At 44.9% G+C, this 23,012-nt stretch overlaps 1 protein-coding gene and 1 long non-coding RNA gene across 5 annotated transcripts; both read right to left on the reverse strand.

The window, feature by feature from the left end:
* Positions 1-75: 75 nt before the first annotated feature.
* Positions 76-5,591, reverse strand: LOC117966176 (uncharacterized). 4 transcript variants are annotated; one of them, XM_059005365.1, is made up of 9 exons: positions 5,163-5,588; positions 4,507-4,652; positions 3,592-3,707; positions 3,132-3,256; positions 2,443-2,658; positions 2,219-2,314; positions 1,355-1,414; positions 919-1,089; positions 76-530 (listed from the first exon to the last, which is right to left on the reverse strand). In XM_059005365.1, exons 1-8 carry the CDS (start codon positions 5,239-5,241, stop codon positions 947-949), a joined length of 981 nt encoding a protein of 326 aa, XP_058861348.1. In that variant the 5' UTR covers positions 5,242-5,588; the 3' UTR covers positions 76-530; positions 919-946. The 4 variants fall into 4 exon arrangements, with proteins under 4 accessions (XP_058861348.1, XP_058861349.1, XP_034767614.1 ...); XM_059005366.1 differs by having other exon boundaries at positions 76-1,089; positions 5,163-5,591; XM_034911723.2 differs by lacking the exon at positions 4,507-4,652 and having other exon boundaries at positions 5,163-5,589.
* Positions 5,592-13,699: 8,108 nt separating this feature from the next.
* LOC117963042 (uncharacterized) lies at positions 13,700-16,933 on the reverse strand. The gene is made up of 3 exons (XR_004660607.2): positions 15,467-16,933; positions 15,184-15,328; positions 13,700-14,612 (listed from the first exon to the last, which is right to left on the reverse strand). It is a non-coding gene; the product is annotated as an uncharacterized LOC117963042 (long non-coding RNA).
* Positions 16,934-23,012: the final 6,079 nt, after the last annotated feature.

Genomic DNA, 23,012 nt, shown 5'->3' on the forward strand with positions numbered 1-23,012 from the left:
ACTCTGAGAAAGACTTCAGGTCAAAACGTTTGCAAACAATTGTAACTATTACTATAACGTCCTGAAAGAAACTACTTCAATGTATATGTTTTATTATTAGTAAAAAGTTAATGAACAAATAAAGACTTTACTACAAGTGTTGAAAAGCACAACATTTAAAACAACATTCTGTTTTCTGGAAATGTATTTTCTGAAACTTTTAACCTCAAACATTTTAAATACATTTACGATCAAGTTAAAAAGTGCAGTTTTGTAAAACAACAATGCTCTACTGATCAGGGCTCTGCAACCTCTCACTGGAGTAATCTCTTCTCCCTCCCAAATAATTGTCTGTACCGTTTCAATGAAATGGTCATTTCAGAGAGGAGCGACAGGAGATTCAGTTTTGTTTGCCCCTGACCCTGCTGAAGCCGGATCCTTTTCTTCCTAACGGGAGACGATGTTCTTGCTGTGCATCTTGGGTTTCCTGTGCCCTCTGCTCACCACTCGCCACTCAACATGACAAGCTAATCCAGGAGAGAAAGCAATCCCTGCAATAACAAGCCAAGAATCCTTGAAACTCAACTGGAAATAGGTACTTCAATGCCCTGTTTTACCCATTATTCTGGATTCGAACAACTGTCTCTGTGACCTTGAAAAATAGACCAACGTCACTCGTGTGAACTGGTTCCAGGTCCGGTTCAGACACGTTATCAGCATCAGTCAGGTGAACCAGCCTTGACTCTTTTAAGAGGTGTCCTGTTAATTGTGATTGAATGACACTCACACTTCATGAAGACAATACACATTCAGCCTATAGAACGAGGAGCAAAAGTACAGAAGACAGTGTGACACTTACCTGAACGAACACACAGGAAAAAGAGACACAAATACAATGTGGGACCCTAAAGCAATGCCAGAAGCAGCTGCAGTATTTACCTGGCGAGTGAGACGGGGCTGCAGGGCTTCAGGGCTGCTTGTATTTGATAAATTCCCCTTGCGAGTTGTCAGGGTGGTCCCAACTTGCTAGATCCTCATTGTTGAATAAACGATTCTCCAGCAGCTTGATTATAGTCAGATCAGCTGCATCAAACTCACTTTCCTTTGTGTCTGAAGGACATTGGACATTAGCAACCCCATTCTTTCAGTGACTGCAGATGCAAATGACTTGAACACTGAGCATGGCAGGAGTCAGGGAGGCTGTGTGCCCAAACTCCTGTATTAAGCACTGCTAGAAATTCCTTAAGAATTGGAATATACATTAGATACTCCCCTTACAATATTAAACACTACAGTGTCTGGGGAAATTATATAAGGATTTGCAAATCTGTATACAACTGCCCCCAAAATATGAATCATTTAAGTGAGGACTTACCTGAGCAGGACGGCAAACAGCCAGCTGCAGCATCACAAGCCGACGCCTGAGCACCACACACTGAGAAGAGGAAGAGGCTGCATTAGCACACAGTGTAAATGGATAATACTATGTTAAAGTGTGTGTGTGTGTGTGTGTGTGTGTGTGTGTGTGTCAGGGTCTCTGTTTAAATGGATAATACTATGTTAAAGTGTGTGTGTGTGTGTGTCAGGGTCTCTGTTTAAATGGATAATACTATGTTAAAGTGTGTGTGTGTGTGTGTGTGTGTGTGTGTGTCAGGGTCTCTGTTTAAATGGATAATACTATGTTAAAGTGTGTGTGTGTGTGTGTGTGTGTGTGTGTGTCAGGGTCTCTGTTTAAATGGATAATACTATGTTAAAGTGTGTGTGTGTGTGTGTGTGTCAGGGTCTCTGTTTAAATGGATAATACTATGTTAAAGTGTGTGTGTGTGTGTGTGTGTGTGTCAGGGTCTCTGTTTAAATGGATAATACTATGTTAAAGTGTGTGTGTGTGTGTGTCAGGGTCTCTGTTTAAATGGATAATACTATGTTAAAGTGTGTGTGTGTGTGTGTCAGGGTCTCTGTTTAAATGGATAATACTATGTTAAAGTGTGTGTGTGTGTGTGTCAAGGTCTCTGTTTAAATGGATAATACTATGTTAAAGTGTGTGTGTGTGTGTGTGTGTCAGGGTCTCTGTTTAAATGGATAATACTATGTTAAAGTGTGTGTGTGTGTGTGTGTGTCAGGGTCTCTGTTTAAATGGATAATACTATGTTAAAGTGTGTGTGTGTGTGTGTGTGTGTGTGTCAGGGTCTCTGTTTAAATGGATAATACTATGTTAAAGTGTGTGTCAGGGTCTCTCTACCTTGCTGAGCGCTCGTTTTGATTCCTGAATTACAGTCGCACTTCACAGGTTTGGTCCAAATCTCACACTTGCTGCCGCTGTAACCTGGAGAGCATTCTGAGGGAAACCACGCAATCACACATGGCAAATAAAGAGACTGTGACCCTCTACATACTGATACAAAATGACTGATCTGATCATGTAAGCTTTTTAAAGTGTACCTGTCTGTCTGTCTGTCTGCTAACCTGTTCTGGAATACACCATGGAACTGGCTTTTGGGACTATCTTGGCGCTGGCTGGGACTAGATAAAATAAGCTTTCTGATGGCACGACAGCGGCACATTGAGACTTGGTACTCTGACAGGCATCCTTAGCACTGGTTAGGTCTGACCTCTGTTCATAGCTGTATGGAGGGCTCTGTTCCAGGCCATATCCTGGCTTCTCTTCAAAAAAGTCTGCAGCTGAAGGAACAAAAATGGGAAGGGAATCATTTTCATAAATACATCACAGCCTGCAGATAGAAAAGAAAATGCAGCCATGGTCATTGTCTTCTGGGTTCAACATGCCATGTGTTCAGCAGAGACACACATTCACTCACTATTCTACCCACTCAGCTAAACCCACATCGTGCAGCATACGTTACAATTGGGCAAATGCATATATCTGTACTGAGATAAAAACTTGATCAGCAATAAAAACAGTAAAAGAATTTGTCTAAAGTAAAATCCATATTGTTTTTCTTCAGCAATGTTGCTTTCAGTGTGCTCCAGTTTGTACCACTATCACACATAATGACAGGTTGAGCCGTGACAAAGCCAACCCTTCCCATTAGCCTGCCAGATACAATGGTGCTACATGCCATTTACATTACATACTGAGGGGTAGGTGGCTGGATTTCAAAATCAAACGAAAATGGAAAGACTTTTCTGCATACTCCTATTGCGTTTGCAGATGAAGAAGTTCTTCATCGCACAGTCATTGTCAGTAAGAAATCCGGTCCTTGTGTTGAACGAGACACAGTCCTTCAGCCCTCCCTTTACCTTGTCATCAAGAAAATACCTGCAGAGGGATAGAGAGTCCTGCAGACATTAACAGCTGAGCAGCACAAACCATCCACCACAATGATGGACTTCTATCTCTGAGCTGACCAGAACCACAGGCTCTGCTGGATTTCAACTCATTCACTTCCATGCATTTATTTATCTAAGATGTATACTGCTGTTGTTTTATTTATTTTACAAAACTGAAATGCAACCACAAGTCACGGGAATTGTGGCAGTTTGGAAACTGAAGCAGCCTGCAAATTAGAGGTGATTTGTGACGGATCTGCGATGAATATAGTGAAAGTGTTGTGACTTGTGTTTGTTTTTAAATATACAAGCACAAGAGCTCACGTTTTGAGAGAGGGGTCGAGTGTGGATCCTGCGGTCCACTGGAATAGCGACTCCTGAGACCGGTCGTTCAGTCCTGTCCAAAATGCTCCGAAGCCAGCAATAACTGGCATCAATTCCTGGAAAAGGAAAGACTTCATTATTCAATATTTCAGAAATAATAAAAAATAAAAAGCACCAGAGAGGGAGAAACGACAGGACAATTTCAGAATACAGCATCATTTCATAATACAGCATCATTTCATATTACAGTACCATTTCATATTACAGTACCATTTCATATTACAGCATCATTTCATATTACAGCTTAATTTCATATTACAGTTTCATTTCATATTACAGTTTCATTTCAGAATACAGTATCATTTCATATTGCAGCATCATTTCATAATACAACACCATTTCATATTACAGTTTCATTTCATAATACAGCACCATTTCATATTGCAGCATCATTTCATAATACAGCACCATTTCATATTACAGTACCATTTCATAATACAGCACCATTTCATATTACAGTTTCATTTCATATTACAGTACCATTTCATATTGCAGCATCATTTCATATTGCAGCATCATTTCATAATACAGCATCATTTCATAATACAGTTTCATTTCATAATACAGTATCATTTCATATTGCAGCATCATTTCATATTGCAGTACCATTTCATATTACAGCTTAATTTCATATTACAGTACCATTTTATATAGTTTCATTTCATATTACAGTTTCATTTCATATTGCAGTATCATTTCATATTGCAGTACCATTTCATATTACAGCATCATTTCATAATACAGCACCATTTCATATTGCAGCATCATTTCATATTGCAGTATCATTTCATATTGCAGTATCATTTCATATTACAGTTTCATTTCATATAACAGCACCATTTCATATTACAGTACCATTTCATATTTGCTCTCCAAGTACAGCAGGTCTGTCATCCAATACGATCTACAGATCGCTAGGGCCTCCTTCCAGGTTGTCATGGTGTTGACCTCAATATAATAGCAGCCCTCGTTCGTGTATTGCCAGCCAGGAAGGCAGGGATCTATAAAAACACACGGGGCACAGTAACAGTGCAACACACTATTGTACTGAAAAGGACGCACAGTGTAAAAAACAAAGTAGCTCCGAGTGGAAATCAGCAGTGGAATCAAGGTGGAAATGAAGACTATGTTAGCAACACGGGTCCATGTTTAGAAACACCGGACTGACACTTCCTGTTTAAATAGAAGCGCTGTCACCGAATCTTCTGTTGCGTGAAATCCAGACAGAGGGCAAAACCTATTTTTAAAAACCGTTACATTTAAAAATCAGCATGATTCTAATGTCACAATTTTACCAACGGGTTTTTTTTTATTTTGAAAACAAAGGTACTTAATAACTTTCTCCAAATTGAAACAAAAGCCAAACCTGTCAGCTGCGCTCACAGTACACTCTCACATAACTCTCTTGTGACCGGCTAATCCTTATTAAGGATATTATGAAATAATATAACAAGAATTCACACAATAACGTGACAATTACACGTACATTAATAAATACAGGAATGTCTTACTTGTGTAAGTCTGCGTGAAGTTGAACGGTAACATGACTAACAGTACCCTTACTAAAAAAAAACTACAACAAATGCTCATATCCTATGTTTTCTCTCTCTCTACATATGTATATAAAGTAAATGTTTGTAATCTTCCCGTTTGTAAATATAAAAATAACTGTCAAAAGGAAGCGTTATTTATGAGTCCTGCCGCTCTCGAATCGCTGTTCGGTCGAGTCACGTGAAGCGCCTTGTCCAGATATATCACGTGATTTCGTGTTCTGCAGTTACAGTTGCGGTTTCGTTGATTCAGCGTTGCGTGGAGGCTTCCCAGGTCTTAAGAATACATTTAACATCTTCCAGTAATTTTAAGAATTGTTTTAAACTGTGATATGCATCTACCTATTGTATTTTTTTAAAATCCATTCTTAATAATCGTTTTGCTGTTGTAGATTTGATATAGCCTCAGTCATTTACAGTGTCACAGTGCGTTCAATATGCAATATACATCCTGTGGGGATCACAGGATCCCTCCCTCACTAATCTTTCTGTGCTGCCATCAGTTCTGTACCAGAACATCGTGCCAGGGCCAAACACGCTGGTCGCTCGTGGTACAAACGGAACTGCCCTATAGCACACTTGGAAAGATCCTGTAAAATATGTAATATCTGTATAATGTGAAATAATGTATAATGTGATATCTTGTAACAGTTGTAAGTCGCTCTGGATAAGGGCGTCTGCTAAGAAATAAATAATAATAATCCTACGGGACACATACAACTTCTATTACATGCCGTTAGAGCGTTGATCCCCCTGCAGAGCTAAAAATGGGTGTGTGGAGTGGTGGGGGAGGGAGCAATCACAGCTGAGCGCTGTGTGGAGCTGAAATAAAAACCTGGCAGCCACGCTGTAAACACGTCAGTGCTGCCCCGTGCACCTGTTGTGTACAACTCCCAGCCCCACAGGACCACAGGGGCCAGGAATGAATACAATAGAAATGGGGTTTATCAGCCTGCACTCAAATCACAGGCCAGCCGAGCGAGGAATGAATACAATAGAAATGGGGGTTATCAGCCTGCACTCAAATCATAGGCCAGCCGAGCGAGGAATGAATACAATAGAAATGGGGTTTATCAGCCTGCACTCAAATCACAGGAGCACAGGGGCCAGGAATGAATACAATAGAAATGGGGTTTATCAGCCTGCACTCAAATCACAGGCCAGCAGAGCGAGGAATGAATACAATAGAAATTAGGTTTATCAGCCTGCACTCAAATCACAGGACCACAGGGGTCAGGAATGAATACAATAGAAATGGGGTTTATCAGCCTGCACTCAAATCACAGGCCAGCCGAGCGAGGAATGAATACAATAGAAATGGGGTTTATCAGCCTGCACTCAAATCACAGGAGCACAGGGGCCAGGAATGAATACAATAGAAATGGGGTTTATCAGCCTGCACTCAAATCACAGGAGCACAGGGGCCAGGAATGAATACAATAGAAATGGGGTTTATCAGCCTGCACTCAAATCACAGGCCAGCAGAGCCAGTGGGGACCCATGGACCTCAAGGTTTTGTGCACCATATTCAGCTGTGAGAATATGATCAGAATAAAAATGTATGAGGGACAGTCACTGCTTTTCATGTAAATAAATACTGGCTATGCACAGAGTGCAGCCAAACACCAAATGTAGCAAAACTTGTTTCATTTTCAAAAGCCAAGTCTCATAGTTGAAACCTTGGTTGCAGAACAGCAGAAGTTACCGTATCTTACGAATCTGAATGTCAGCTTACAGAAAGGATCTGTTTGACTTGTATCTGTTTTACATCTGGATGTATATAGGTGATTGTGTTTCTCACATACACAGTCACAGTCATGTAAGAAGGTCAGAGGTATAGATACACATGATAGTGCTGTCAAGTGCTCTGACACAGAGGTGGAGCCATAATGTCAGTAACAGGGTGACCATGGTAAAGCTATGGTTACCCGTGAACTATTGGGAAATAGACACTGTCTCATCTTACTCTGGCTCCCTTTATTAGTGCTCCTGATCAGAGCATGCATTCAAAATGCACCTTGATCTTTCCCAACCTGGAGCTGCTCTGTGACTGGTTTGTAGTAACCAGCCTTGCTGTTGTTCTTGGACGTGTTTTTGGAAAATATTTTGTGCTAGTTAATGTTTAAGAACCAAAACCCACAAACAGAATTGCAGTGGTGTTTTTATTGCCTTCTCTCTTCTCAGGATTGAGCACAGGCCCTGCTCTAGAACCCTTAGGAACCTGTAAGAGACTCCTGCTCTAGAACCCTTAGTAGCCTGTAACAGACCTCACTGGCAGCATCCTTTAATACGCAGCACTTTGATTAACATTCTTCACTTGCTATTAGATTTTCCAAGCAACTATCGCAAAATGACTAATATCACCTTACTGTCATAGCTTTTAATAAAGCTAAATGTGTGTGTGTGGCAGGGGCAGGGGGGTGAGTGTTGATTAGTTATGAATCTCAAATATATATATTGTTGCAGAGACGATGGGGTAGTTGTGGCAGACTAGGGCAAGTAGAAAAGTTGTAGTCCAAGAAGGAGCTGCCGGACTACATTTCCCAGGATGCCACAGGACAAGCCATGCACACCCAAAGCAGTAGTGAATGTATGCGTAAAGGAGACAGGTGCTGTGGAGACCTGAGTGTGTGAGAGGGCTTTGCTTTGCTGGTAAACAGTTTATCCATCCAGTGTACAGTTAGGATGGAGAGAGTTTTGTTTAGGGCTCCAAAATGGAGTTAGGTTTTTGTTTTGTTTCTTTGTTTTGTTATTGTAAATAATAAACTGTGCTAACCCTTACAGTTCTGTGTCTGGGGCAGTGATTTTTAAAGAGTGCAATGAACGCTGGCTGTGAGGCTTCATGTTACAATATAGAAATATTTATATGTAAACACACACGGCATTATGCAAAGTCATTATGATAGTTCAGTTCCAGTTCCACCCACTGGAACTAATCTCTCTCCCGATCCCACGCCTGCCAATTCTCCTGTTTCAGTTGTGATTCGATTCCGCTGGAGCGTTGAAACCTTATTGCACCTCTACAGGCTCTCTGTGTGTAACTCTCACCCCAGTGTGAGTCTCCTCTTACTGACCTGCATGCAGGACCCCTGCACCGCACAGGCTCTCTGTGTGTAACTCTCACCCCAGTGTGAGTCTCCTCTTACTGACCTGCATGCAGGACCCCTGCACCGCACAGCCTCTCTGTGTGTAACTCTCACCCCAGTGTGAGTCTCCTCTTACTGACCTGCATGCAGGACCCCTGCACCGCACAGCCTCTCTGTGTGTAACTCTCACCCCAGTGTGAGTCTCCTCTTACTGACCTGCATGCAGGACCCCTGCACTGCACAGCCTCTCTGTGTGTAACTCTCACCCCAGTGTGAGTCTCCTCTTACTGACCTGCATGCAGGACCCCTGCACCGCACAGCCTCTCTGTGTGTAACTCTCACCCCAGTGTGAGTCTCCTCTTACTGACCTGCATGCAGGACCCCTGCACTGCACAGCCTCTCTGTGTGTAACTCTCACCCCAGTGTGAGTCTCCTCTTACTGACCTGCATGCAGGACCCCTGCACCGCACAGCCTCTCTGTGTGTAACTCTCACCCCAGTGTGAGTCTCCTCTTACTGACCTGCATGCAGGACCCCTGCACTGCACAGCCTCTCTGTGTGTAACTCTCACCCCAGTGTGAGTCTCCTCTTACTGACCTGCATGCAGGACCCCTGCACCGCACAGCCTCTCTGTGTGTAACTCTCACCCCAGTGTGAGTCTCCTCTTACTGACCTGCATGCAGGACCCCTGCACTGCACAGCCTCTCTGTGTGTAACTCTCACCCCAGTGTGAGTCTCCTCTTACTGACCTGCATGCAGGACCCCTGCACCGCACAGCCTCTCTGTGTGTAACTCTCACCCCAGTGTGAGTCTCCTCTTACTGACCTGCATGCAGGACCCCTGCACTGCACAGCCTCTCTGTGTGTAACTCTCACCCCAGTGTGAGTCTCCTCTTACTGACCTGCATGCAGGACCCCTGCACCGCACAGCCTCTCTCTGTGTAACTCTCACCCCAGTGTGAGTCTCCTCTTACTGACCTGCATGCAGGACCCCTGCACCGCACAGCCTCTCTGTGTGTAACTCTCACCCCAGTGTGAGTCTCCTCTTACTGACCTGCATGCAGGACCCCTGCACTGCACAGCCTCTCTGTGTGTAACTCTCACCCCAGTGTGAGTCTCCTCTTACTGACCTGCATGCAGGACCCCTGCACCGCACAGCCTCTCTGTGTGTAACTCTCACCCCAGTGTGAGTCTCCTCTTACTGACCTGCATGCAGGACTTTATAACAAATGCTTTTGTTTCTATCAGGGTTAAAATGGTGCCCCTTTGGTTATGTGTGTGTGTGTGTGTGTGTGTGTGTGTGATTGCTGGTGCATTAGTGTGTGTGTGGCCTGAGACAGCTCAACTTCTCCTCGTGCACAAGAACGTAATTTGGACTGCCTCTTGCTGTGATTGGATAGACAGTGGCATACTCCTTCCGCAAGGGGCGGGGCAGCACCTTTTGAGGTGAACAAGCCCGTGAGACGCGATTAAAGAGGGTGAGAGGACTCCGCGGAGCGCAGAGAGAGAGACCTGATCGCACGAGATCTCTGGAGAAGCACGACTATCACCAGGAAATAAAAACAAGCGAAATATTGAGTTCATTGTTTGCGGCCGGTAAGTTTTTTTTCTGAAGTAACTTGGATCAAATTTCTTGCATGCACACAAATAAAAAAAAAAAAACACACAAGTGACATCAGGTCCAAATGTGGTCCGTCTCTTTGTTTTTAGCTAACAGCTAACAGAGTGTCTACACGCGACCCTGGCACCTGTACGAAATGAATGCGTCTCTCATTGCGCCTCGGCCTGCTATGTAAACTATTTAGAAACTGTTCAGTGCATGCCAGCCCGCTATCCAGCTGCAGGAGTACTAAGTGTTTTGAATTGCAGTTAATACAGATCCGGCCATCGAGTCAATGAAGTAAATTGCAATATCCGTCTGGGTGCACGCTCTATAGAATACTCTCCGCTAGTACAGTGTGTCCTGTGCAGTATATTACAGTAACCGACCGTCATTATATAGAAACCTGCGGCAGGCACGGGGACTACTGTAATTTTATATAGGCGGCACAGTGTTAGTAAACATGGACTCTTCTGAGTCTGTGAAAACGACAGGCGCGTGTCAGATTGCACGAGATAATAGCGCCATAACCAAGGTAAACTAATACAGTAATATTGAAATCATAGAATACCATCAGTGATGTTGAGGTGACTGGTTAGTGCAGCACGATGCCTGTTCTGGACTCAGTTTGAATGTATTATTTGCAGTGATGTTTGACAGCTGCTCTGCAGGATTTCAATGCACTCTGGGGTTGCTTGCAGGATCTGCACACACTGGAGATTGCCTGTGGGAGTCGGGCTGGTGCTGTTGCTAAGTGAATCTGATTCTGCTGTGACGTGTCCAGTCAGCGCCTGAAGGATGAGTGTGGTGGACAGGTCACCCCAGGGTCACTCGGGCCGCTGCATCAGCTTGGGGCTGAAACACTTCCTGCGTCTGTTCCAGTCCATACCCCAGCTGAACGCTGATCCTGAACTGGGCAAACTCGCCCCAGCAGAGGAACACCCCCCTGCCAGACCGGAGAGCCCTGAGCCCCAGCAGAGGGAGGCGAGGCTGGGCTGGCTGTGGAGCAGAGCCCTGGTGGGACTGCTGGTTCTGCTGGCTCTCACAGTCATGGTGCTGCTCTTCCTGTGGAACTACCAGTGCATCATCATTTACCGCTTCTGCCAGAGCCACATCGAGGAGCGCCTGCCCTTCCCTGTGTTCAGCCAGTCTGCAGAGGAGCCACGCCACAGCCCAGAGCAGTAGAGAGCCTCCAGCAGCACTGCTAGCCCTGCACTGACCGCTCTGTCTGACAGCTGCACTCGACACCACATGTGTTTGCTACTGTTCCTGGAGGAGGCCAGAAATGTGATCTCACCTTTCAATCCTTTATTTATATATATATATATAATTTCTCAATTTGTAATTCTTTTTTTTAACTACCTGGTATCTGTGTGATGTAATTGCGCTTCACAATGTGAGCACCCCTTCTCACAGACTGGTTTGCATGGCAGTGATGTTCATTCAAGCTGGCATTCACTGTGCATGGACTGCCTCACACACACAGCCCTGCTCTAATGGACTGCCTCACACGCACAACCCTGCTCTAATGGACTGCCTTACACGCACAACCCTGCTCTAATGGACTGCCTCACACGCACAACCCTGCTCTAATGGACTGCCTCACACGCACAACCCTGCTCTAATGGACTGCCTCACACGCACAACCCTGCTCTAATGGACTGCCTCACACACACAACCCTGCTCTAATGGACTGCCTCACACACACAGTCCTGCTCTAATGGACTGCCTCACACACACAGTCCTGCTCTAATGGACTGCCTCACACACACAACCCTGCTCTAATGGACTGCCTCACACACACAACCCTGCTCTAATGGACTGCCTCACACACACAGTCCTGCTCTAATGGACTGCCTCACACACACAGTCCTGCTCTAATGGACTGCCTCACACACACAACCCTGCTCTAATGGACTGCCTCACACACACAACCCTGCTCTAATGGACTGCCTCACACACACAGTCCTGCTCTAATGGACTGCCTCACACACACAACCCTGCTCTAATGGACTGCCTCACACACACAGCCCTGCTCTAATGGACTGCCTCACACACACAACCCTGCTCTAATGGACTGCCTCACAGTGCTTCAATGTGCAGACAGTGGAGACTCAGCTCCAGCACAGTGGCTTCACTTGGGATTCTGTATATGTAAAACACTTATGTTTTTCTTTCTTTTAGTTGTGTGTTTTGTCTGTGTTTGTACATAAATGAATAAAGTAATATTTGTAATCATCACCATTGTGTTTCCCTGACTTTTCTATTCTCTTTTCTTAAGTGAACAGACCCTGCATAACCCTGCCTGTGATTTTTCCAGTTTCTATTTTTACTTTATTTTTCTCTTAGCTGATAAAAGCTGGAGCTGTCTGCTCAAAGCAGAGTGAGTTATGAGTCCTCTGCTTCCTCTTGCATAGCTTTCAATCTCTCCGTCTCTCTTTTATCTTGTTTACTGTAAAAAAGCAGAAGCACAGAAATGTGTGAAGCATGTAATCCAGAGCAAGCCGGTCCAGGGAAGCCTCGGGCTATCGTTGCTCAGGTAGAGCTGGAGCAGAAGCTGCTGTCATCATGCGTCCCTGCTCGTCTTGGACAGAGAAGACGTGCCCATGGCTGCAGAGGGCTGGCTGGGACTGACTGCACACTGATGGCTGCTCCACACAGCTCCCCGCTAGTCTGTCTACACAGCCGCTAATCTCCTATAGGGGGAACGGGAGTGTCTCACTCCTCAGTTTTCAGATGGACAGTTCAAACAATTGCTACTCTCTGAAATAAATGGCAAAGCTGTGGAACACTCACCAGTTATGCTGGGTTATGTAATAGAAGTAGGAGGCTTCCCCCCATCACACTGAACATGAGATACTTCCCAGCTGGAGAGCAACACAAGAGAGGGCACGTTCAGCAGGCAGGCAGACCCCCAACACACTGAACATGAGATACTTCCCAGCTGGAGAGTAACACAAGAGAGGGCACGTTCAGCAGGCAGGCAGACCCCCAACACACTGAACATGAGATACTTCCCAGCTGGAGGGCACGTTCAGCAGGCGGGCAGATCCCCTGCTGTTGGGCTTTAGTGGCATCTCCTTGTAGAAAGCACGCTGTCCAGCCGTATTACAGCAGCGCTTCAGATGCGGCACAGTGAATTCAGAGACACCACTAGTGTACTATTACTGCCACATCAAAATGCATTCACTTAACTTAAAGAAAGAGGCTTACCTTTCTGCCAAAACGTGTCGACTCTCTTCACTCGTGTTAAAATCCTATTGCCTTCTTCAGAGCCTGCTGCATCGCTGCTGTCTAAGAAAGATCCTAAAGAAGAAAAACCTTGAACTGCAATGCAAGCTATGTAGCTACGGGCTCTACACCGTTTACATTGATCAATTCTGGACACCCAGCATTTCTAAACTGTTTGTTTTGCTTGTAAAGTATCTGATATAATCCCTGGTTCAGTGATACTCGCCCCTGCCCTGCTCTCTCTTCAGTACACTGGTACCTCTGCCCTGCTCTCTCTTCAGTACACTGGTACCTCTGCCCTGCTCAGCCCCCACCTCGCCCGGTGGTTCAGTTACTGATTTATATTCAGGTTTTGCCTCTCTGGAAAACTGATTGTCAGACCTGCCACAACAGTGAACTCCATTGTGATATTAGACACTCAGATTAACTTCATTGTGAGATTACACACTCAGATTAACTTCATTGTGAGATTACACACTCAGATTAACTTCATTGTGAGATTACACACTCAGATTAACTTCATTGTGAGATTACACACTCAGATTAACTTCATTGTGGGATTACACACTCAGATTAACTTCATTATTATTATTTATTTCTTAGCAGACGCCCTTATCCAGGGCGACTTACAATCGCAAGCAAATACAAATACATTGTGAGATTACACACTCATCTTCACACTTGTTCTTTCACTGAGACCTTTTTTTAATCAGACAAAACATGTTGCAGTTTTTTAACCAGATTATTCTACCTTCAATGGTTTTGTAATGAAATGTGTTCTGTTTTTGTGTTGCTAGCCCAAATCACTTCACTGCTAACAGTGACAGTCACTCACAGCACAGAGCAGAGAGAAGGAAAAGCAGAACAAGTCCCTCCAGTTGTCTCTTCATCTCAAATCATCTTCTCAGTCACCCGCTTACTGGCACAATGCATCAACAGCAGTTCATCGTGAGGTCAGAGAAATGTATGCAAATAGTATGACATCACAATCCAGGGCTTGCAGAAATGCCAGTGTGTGTTTTTTAGATAAAGGACAGTGTAAGAGACAGCACAGATAAGATGTAGATGTGCGAGAGCCCTGATTGTTATAGAGACCGACAGCGTTCCCTTGTTGCTTCACCATGCTGACAGTATGTTGTACAATAGCACCTTACTTTACTGCATGAGGACCCTTTACTCACACAGCTTCCTTGTCACATTACAGTATATCAAAGATATTAGTTGAGATATTTCTATAATACTCCTATTTCAAAAAATCTTCTGGGAAGCCACTGTGCCACCACACACACACATTGAAAACAGACACTACAACACACACACACACACACAGACACACACACACTGCTGCTCTACACAGCGGATTCATCCACTTCCTGAGTAACTGGTGAAATCAGAGAACTGCATTCTCTGTTTTAATCAGACTTTTTTTAATAGATTGAAAACTCTCTTGCAGGCAATACACTTAATCTTCTATTTCTTCATGAAGCTGCTCCTCTCTGAAAGACAAACACGACAGAAAGGTCACAGTGCGCTCTCATGGGTGCTGCATTCAAAGCAGCAGCTGTACAGAGTTACACACACGTTTGGACAGAGTTACACACGCGTGTGGACAGAGTTACACACATGTTTGGACAGAGTTACACACGCTTTTGGACAGAGTTACACACGCGTTTGGCCAGAGTTACACACATGTTTGGACAGAGTTACAGTACAGTCCAGACTTGCGAATGTGTAAGGGTAGGTTTGGCAGTGGGAGTTGTGCAGGTCTTGTAACAGGCTTTTAGAAGCCCTCCCTGCCTCCGTGTTAATAATGATACTCACTGAGGTGGAGCAGGCTGGTCATCTCGTCTGCAAACACATCAAAACCTGTTCAATGCAAATTCTTACTTTATGAAATAAACAGCTAGCTGATCTTTTTTTTTTTTTTGACTGTCCATAGTGCCACCTGGTGGCAACATGCTGTAAGTGAGCTTTTATTCTTTACCCAGTAAAACCCAATTAGGCTGTTCTTTCTATATCAGATTTGAATTACAGACTCTTCTTGCGCTGTGTAGAATAAAGACTCACCCTGTCTCCTGTCCTGGTTTTAGAAGCAGCCCAGCGCAGGCCACCATCATCCCCACCGCCAGCATGAAGACTGCCGCGATCACACCCAGCAGCGGCTTCAGGGTAGCTTGAGTGAGCACGTGAGAGCATTCACACGAACCAAACGCTGCGAGAGAGGCGGGGAGCGCAGACGCGTTTCAGCATGCTTTCTTATACTGCACCTGATGCATGTCACAGTGACACACATTATCACCACTACGGAACACTGTACAATTGGGTAGTGTTTTATAGACTGTTTACTCACTTTTTTTGACCCAGTCAGTTGAAGCAGCGGCCTGTGAAATTCAAGTTTTCTTTATCGAAATCACGACTGCTTACTCCTGGTTGCGTGTCTTCAGCACTGGCGCTGTCTGTGTTCTGTAGCTCGGGGCTTCCAGGGCTCGATGCATCTGAAATAAGTTTGACACGGATTCTCATTCATTCGTGTTTCGTTTGCTGTCATCTTCTGTTAGAATCACTGAGAGCTATACTGATAATTATGAAGGCGATTTGAGGAAATGTCTTTACCTGGACTGTAGACAAGAAAGTGTGGAATTAATAACAGGATTGAACCACATCAAGCTGTATTAGTATGTCGAATCTGACCAGATTCCCCGCGCCTTTTCACTGCGTTCCACTTTCATTTATAATAGACTCTAAAATGCTGCTCGACTTCAGCGCACGGCTCTTCTGACAGACGCACGAAATGTAATTCCAGTGGAGAACGCGCTTTGAAACCATGCCCGACTGTTAGCTGCGTAAACTACTTTCTAAAATGGATTTACTCACCTGCACAAATTATAGCAAGTATGGACAAGGCGATACGAAACTGAAAAAGCCGCATGGCGTGTGATCACATCAAACCCGGCACTGTTGGACTGAGGAGAATGCGCTCCATTGATTGATTATGTTCTTCTCCACGTGATTCTGCGCGCTGATCACTGCTTGTTATCATCGCACTCGGAGCGCAACAATAGCTTGCTTTATTACGTCATGAAGTTAGTTAAGAGGCACGTGTTATACTGTTTATTTTATAAACGAAATCAATTGCAATAACTGGATATGTCAGTAACGTGGTTGCTAACGCGAGTACATCACGGTATTGCATAACAATGCAGGACACGTATCAGGGCTGCGTCAGCTTAACACACCAGCAAATACACACACACACACACACAATAAGAAGGGGCATCAACAGCAGTTCTTTTTCTCGATATAGATTTTGAAGTTTGTCCTGAAGAAATCGCTAAATGAATCTAACCCATTGTCTGATTTGCAAACACAGCCCTTATTAGCGGGATCCTATTAATCCGTTTGCTGTGGAATCTCATTAGAAAAACACGATTTTCTATGCTGTCAGATAATTTTTAGTTTTACATTTGCAGTATTGCCAACCACACCTCTGCACAAAACGTGAGACAAACTCTTAGGAATCAAGACATTTGACGTTCAATTCGCGAGATTTTTTTTCAAACCATAACCCAATATTTCAATGCTAATTATCATATAGAATCATCAACACAAGCGATCTCGCTTTAACTGACTGGCCATTGCGGCACCCGACGCGCTTCAATGTGAGCCTTTTATTTGAATTGCGGAATAAAGCGGATCTTTGTGTTTTTTAAACTACAGTGTATTCATAACCTCTACTACCTCCGAGGCAGTATTGCAAGCAGCTCGCACTTAATATATACTTTTAACACATTAGATTTAACTGAACCAGAACCGTCAGAAAAACCTGCTTTAGAATAATCCTCCCATTCTTCATCCGTCTCCTCTGCTGAGGCCTCGCCTTTGAGTGCGTCCTGTAGCCGCTTTGTGAGCTCTGTTCTCGGGCCTCGGGTGTCCAGCCTTCGTCGTTGAAGCTCCTCTTTCAGCGCGTCCACTCCCAACTTCAAAACGTCCACCGAGTTCATTTCATTTTGATTTTGAAAACAAGCCTGGTTGTGAACATATCTGAACACGAAAGAAGATAGAGAATGATTGAAAACGGGACACACACAGCCAGACAGGCGATTACAGCGGCAGTATTGAGCTACAGTAAAAGCTTATTAATTCGCTGCGGCTGCAGTGACCTCTGCTGGTCATAAAAGAGATTCCCTTCTGTACGATTTGGAATCGACTGCAGTGTCATGGTAAGCGTTCCTGAAAGGATGTGGATCACAAACCTCTTTAACAAGCTGGTGTGGAATTGCTTGAAATGACCCCCAGAGAGGAGGATCAGTTTATTGAGCTGAGAAACCACCCCCCCATGAAGTGTGCCCAGAAACCAGGACTGTACTGGGAGAGCTGTCGTGGTCATGCTAGCGTTTTGTTTTGTGGTTCGATGTTCACGGGTCTGCTGCTGTTCACCTGGTTTACTCGTGGTTATAAAATTACTCAGGTAACGAGGGTCAGCGTTCTGTGTGCTGCTTGCATGTGGTTTGGAAATTAAATGTTTTACAATCAACTAACCTAAAACCTAAGCCTCCCTGCGTCCACCACCCGTCCTCTCCAGCTCATCTAGAATTCCGCTGCTCGCCTGGTGTTCTCTCTGCCTCGCTTCTCCCACGCAACTCCACTACTCCGCTCATTCCACTGGCTCCCGATCACCACTCACATCCAGTTCAAGACTCTTGTACTCGCCTACAGATGCCTTGACCAGACTGCACCCAGCTACCTCTAGACCCTCATCTCTCCCTACACCCCCACTCGACATCTCCGCTCCTCCTGCACTAGAAGACAGACTGTATCTCCTCTACGCTCCTCTGTCTCCAGAGCCCGCTCCTTCTCCACCCTCGCCCCGCAGTGGTGGAATGACCTTCCTACAGATGTCAGGACTGCCCAGTCCCTGACCACCTTCCGGCGCCTCCTCAAGACTCACCTCTTCAGATAGCACCTGTAGAACTCCTCTTTCCCCTCTGGACACTTATCACTCTTCCTTAAATGCGCTTTACTTGCTCTTATCTGCTCCCTATTTTACTGCATTTAATCCTGTACTTTAGAGTACTGTAATCAAGTGTTATTTAATCTGTAGTATTTTGTATTTAATTAGATCCTGATGTAACTATCACTGACACTGTTATCTGCTCCGTTATTGAATCGTATTTTGTCATACTTGTACTTGCTAGAACCAAAGTCATTGTATTTTTTTTTTATCTTTCTCTTAATTGTATTATTACCTGTTCTGTGATTCTTGAAATGTATTAAATAAATAAATAAATAAATAAATAAATAAATAAATAATAAAACTGAACTTTGTTTCCCTGAGAACTCCACACTTGGTTGGTTTTTCAGGGAAAGAAAGATGCACTGGCCATCTGGCTCTTTTTGGATTTCTTTCTTTGTTTTTTTTGTTTTGGAGCTCCTTTTCTAGTGTAGGTCTATCGTGGAGTTTCTAATGTTCAGGCCTAGCGGGAAAGTTGTTTGTAGTTTGTTGATCCAGTCTTTTTCTCTCCATTTCCTTTCTCCGATTGTCCAGTTCTGGTTTCTCTCCAGCCCTGTAATTTTCAGAGATTCCAAGTTGTGTTGTAGAAAGTGTGCTACTAGAGGTGTTTGTGATTCTTTTTTGTGTTTGATATTATAGATGTGTTGTGTTAGTCTTACTCGGATAGTGTTGCCTGTTTCTCCAATGTAAATGATTTTGCATGTATCGCATTGTATTGCGTAGATGCAGTTCCTGCTGTTTTGTGTAAAGGTTTGTGGAATGTTGTATGTGATGTCTGTGGATTGGCTCCGGAGGGTGGAAAGTTGTAACATTACTTTCCTTGATTTAAAATCAACACTCCTCACAATATATCCGAGCATCTTGTTGGCCTTTTTTATAGCTTCCCCACATTGTCTAGAGGAAGACATTTCTGAGTCAACATAAACTGGCAGCATACTGACGAATAAATCCGATCTACTAATTGATATAAATTATACCTACAAAATTAATTTTAAATTATTTTTCATTAACATATCCGATCAACTTATTTCCTAGCCTAGGCTCGGTTACATTAGAAACAATGGAACCTCCCATTTAAATTCTAGAGCTTGATCAACTTATTTCCTGGGACAACGGCAACAGCAGACTCCAAACTGGGCTCTCATCTCATGCATCGATTCAACAATATGTAATCGCAGCTCGGGAAATTTAAGGGCAGAGGATGGATAAATGGATTGATTGTTGCTCCACTACTCCTCACTGTCTGCTACAGCACTGCGCACACTGGATACATGAGGATACAAGTACAGACAATAACTGACAATGTTGATGAACCTGTGCAAGCTGTGACCTGCAGGTTACTGTAGTCATGAATTAACCAGCTGACACTCGCAATGCAAGATGAGCACGTCCACACTGTCAGCTACACGTGAACTAACATGCTGAACTACATAAAGAAATGCTCCAGCCAGCATCCCATTCGTCACGAGAAGCTAGTCCTGATTCTCAGGTACAAACGCCCTCACACAATGTCGAGGGCAGACAGGCAGACTGCAGGACACTGTCCCTTAAAAGCGGCTCCAGGGCTCAGAGTCACAGGAGCGAGCCACACTGACCCTGACACTCACCACTACAAGTCACCTCTCCTCAAGAAAGAACCAGAATTGAAACGACTTCTCTTAAGTTCTGGATGTCACTCAGGCACACAGCCACACACTCCAGGAATCTGTCAAAGACAACAATAACGACCAAGCGAATGACATTCTATCAACTGCAGAGCAAACACTGGTCATGGAACGACCTTCAAAAGCATGTCAAACTATCTCATTATTAACAGATTAAAAAAATCAGGGGGGAAATTTTATTTCTGATAAATGTACTTGTTTTAATTAATTTTAAAGTTGCAAATAATCCAATGGAATGTCCTGATTAATTAATGTTTCATGGTATTATTTTTGAAATGTTTCTGTTAATCTGTTAATGTGTGTGATTGTTTCTGTATTGCTGCCCTCTTGGTCAGATCTGTCGCCAAAAAGAGATTTTGAATCTTAACGTGACTTCCTGGTTAAATAAAGGTTTTAAAAAAAACAAAAAAACATGATCCAAAATACAGTGACCCTGTGTGGCAGTCACCCACAGTGCAGCACAAACACCCCACATGACAGATCAGTGACCCACAGTGCAGCACAAACACCCCTCATGACAGATCAGTGACCCACAGTGCAGCACAAACACCCCTCATGACAGATCAGTGACCCACAGTGCAGCACAAACACCCCACATGACAGATCAGTGACCCACAGTGCAGCACAAACACCCCTCATGACAGATCAGTGACCCACAGTGCAGCACAAACACCCCACATGACAGATCAGTGAAACACAAACACCCCACATGGCAGATCAGTGAAACACAGTGCAGCACAAACACCCCTCATGACAGATCAGTGACCCACAGTGCAGCACAAACACCCCACATGGCAGATCAGTGACCCACAGTGCAGCACAAACACCCCACATGGCAGATCAGTGAAACACAGTGCAGCACAAACACCCCTCATGACAGATCAGTGAAACACAGTGCAGCACAAACACCCCTCATGACAGATCAGTGAAACACAAACACCCCACATGGCAGATCAGTGAAACACCGTGCAGCACAAACACCCCTCATGACAGATCAGTGACCCACAGTGCAGCACAAACACCCCACATGGCAGATCAGTGAAACACAAACACCCCTCATGACAGATCAGTGACCCACAGTGCAGCACAAACACCCCACATGACAGATCAGTGAAACACAAACACCCCACATGACAGATCAGTGACCCACAGTGCAGCACAAACACCCCACATGACAGATCAGTGAAACACAGTGCAGCACAAACACCCCACATAACAGATCAGTGACCCACAGTGCAGCACAAACACCCCTCATGACAGATCAGTGACCCACAGTGCAGCACAAACACCCCTCATGACAGATCAGTGAAACACAAACACCCCACATGGCAGATCAGTGAAACACAGTGCAGCACAAACACCCCTCATGACAGATCAGTGACCCACAGTGCAGCACAAACACCCCACATGGCAGATCAGTGAAACACAAACACCCCTCATGACAGATCAGTGACCCACAGTGCAGCACAAACACCCCACATGACAGATCAGTGAAACACAGTGCAGCACAAACACCCCACATAACAGATCAGTGACCCACAGTGCAGCACAAACACCCCTCATGACAGATCAGTGACCCACAGTGCAGCACAAACACCCCACATGACAGATCAGTGACCCACAGTGCAGCACAAACACCCCACATGACAGATCAGTGAAACACAGTGCAGCACAAACACCCCACATAACAGATCAGTGACCAACAGTGCAGCACAAACACCCCACATGACAGATCAGTGAAACACAAACACCCCTCATGACAGATCAGTGAGCAACAGTGCAGCACAAACACCCCTCATGACAGATCAGTGACCCACAGTGCAGCACAAACACCCCACATGGCAGATCAGTGAAACACAAACACCCCTCATGACAGATCAGTGACCAACAGTGCAGCACAAACACCCCACATGACAGATCAGTGAAACACAGTGCAGCACAAACACCCCACATGACAGATCAGTGAAACACAGTGCAGCACAAACACCCCACATAACAGATCAGTGACCCACAGTGCAGCACAAACACCCCACATGGCAGATCAGTGAAACACAAACACCCCTCATGACAGATCAGTGAGCAACAGTGCAGCACAAACACCCCTCATGACAGATCAGTGACCCACAGTGCAGCACAAACACCCCACATGGCAGATCAGTGAAACACAAACACCCCTCATGACAGATCAGTGACCAACAGTGCAGCACAAACACCCCACATGACAGATCAGTGAAACACAAACACCCCACATGACAGATCAGTGACCCACAGTGCAGCACAAACACCCCTCATGACAGATCAGTGACCCACAGTGCAGCACAAACACCCCACATGGCAGATCAGTGAAACACAAACACCCCTCATGACAGATCAGTGACCAACAGAGCAGCACAAACACCCCACATGACAGATCAGTGAAACACAGTGCAGCACAAACACCCCACATGACAGATCAGTGAAACACAGTGCAGCACAAACACCCCACATAACAGATCAGTGACCCACAGTGCAGCACAAACACCCCACATGGCAGATCAGTGAAACACAAACACCCCTCATGACAGATCAGTGAGCAACAGTGCAGCACAAACACCCCTCATGACAGATCAGTGACCCACAGTGCAGCACAAACACCCCACATGGCAGATCAGTGAAACACAAACACCCCTCATGACAGATCAGTGACCAACAGTGCAGCACAAACACCCCACATGACAGATCAGTGAAACACAAACACCCCACATGACAGATCAGTGACCCACAGTGCAGCACAAACACCCCTCATGACAGATCAGTGACCCACAGTGCAGCACAAACACCCCACATGACAGATCAGTGACCCACAGTGCAGCACAAACACCCCACATGACAGATCAGTGAAACACAAACACCCCTCATGACAGATCAGTGACCCACAGTGCAGCACAAACACCCCACATGACAGATCAATGACCCACAGTGCAGCACAAACACCCCTCATGACAGATCAGTGACCCACAGTGCAGCACAAACACCCCACATGACAGATCAGTGACCCACAGTGCAGCACAAACACCCCTCATGACAGATCAGTGACCCACAGTGCAGCACAAACACCCCACATGACAGATCAGTGAAACACAGTGCAGCACAAACACCCCTCATGACAGATCAGTGAAACAGTGCAGCACAAACACCCCTCATGACAGATCAGTGAAACGCTGATGTACAGGTAAGTAAGC

Source organism: Acipenser ruthenus, chromosome 31, assembly GCF_902713425.1.
Source record: "Acipenser ruthenus chromosome 31, fAciRut3.2 maternal haplotype, whole genome shotgun sequence".
In the NCBI taxonomy this organism is placed as follows: domain Eukaryota; kingdom Metazoa; phylum Chordata; class Actinopteri; order Acipenseriformes; family Acipenseridae; genus Acipenser; species Acipenser ruthenus.

Excerpts from the sequence above, each read along its gene's own strand:
- LOC117966176 (XM_059005366.1), bottom strand. The coding sequence starts at position 5,241 with ATGAGCATTTGTTGTAGTTTTTTTTTAGTAAGGGTACTGTTAGTCATG. Across the intron at positions 2,659-3,131 it reads CATCTGCAAACGCAATAGGA|CTGCAGACTTTTTTGAAGAG; the intron begins GTATGCAGAAAA and ends TTGTTCCTTCAG. Across the intron at positions 1,415-2,218 it reads CAAAACGAGCGCTCAGCAAG|TGTGTGGTGCTCAGGCGTCG; the intron begins GTAGAGAGACCC and ends TCCTCTTCTCAG.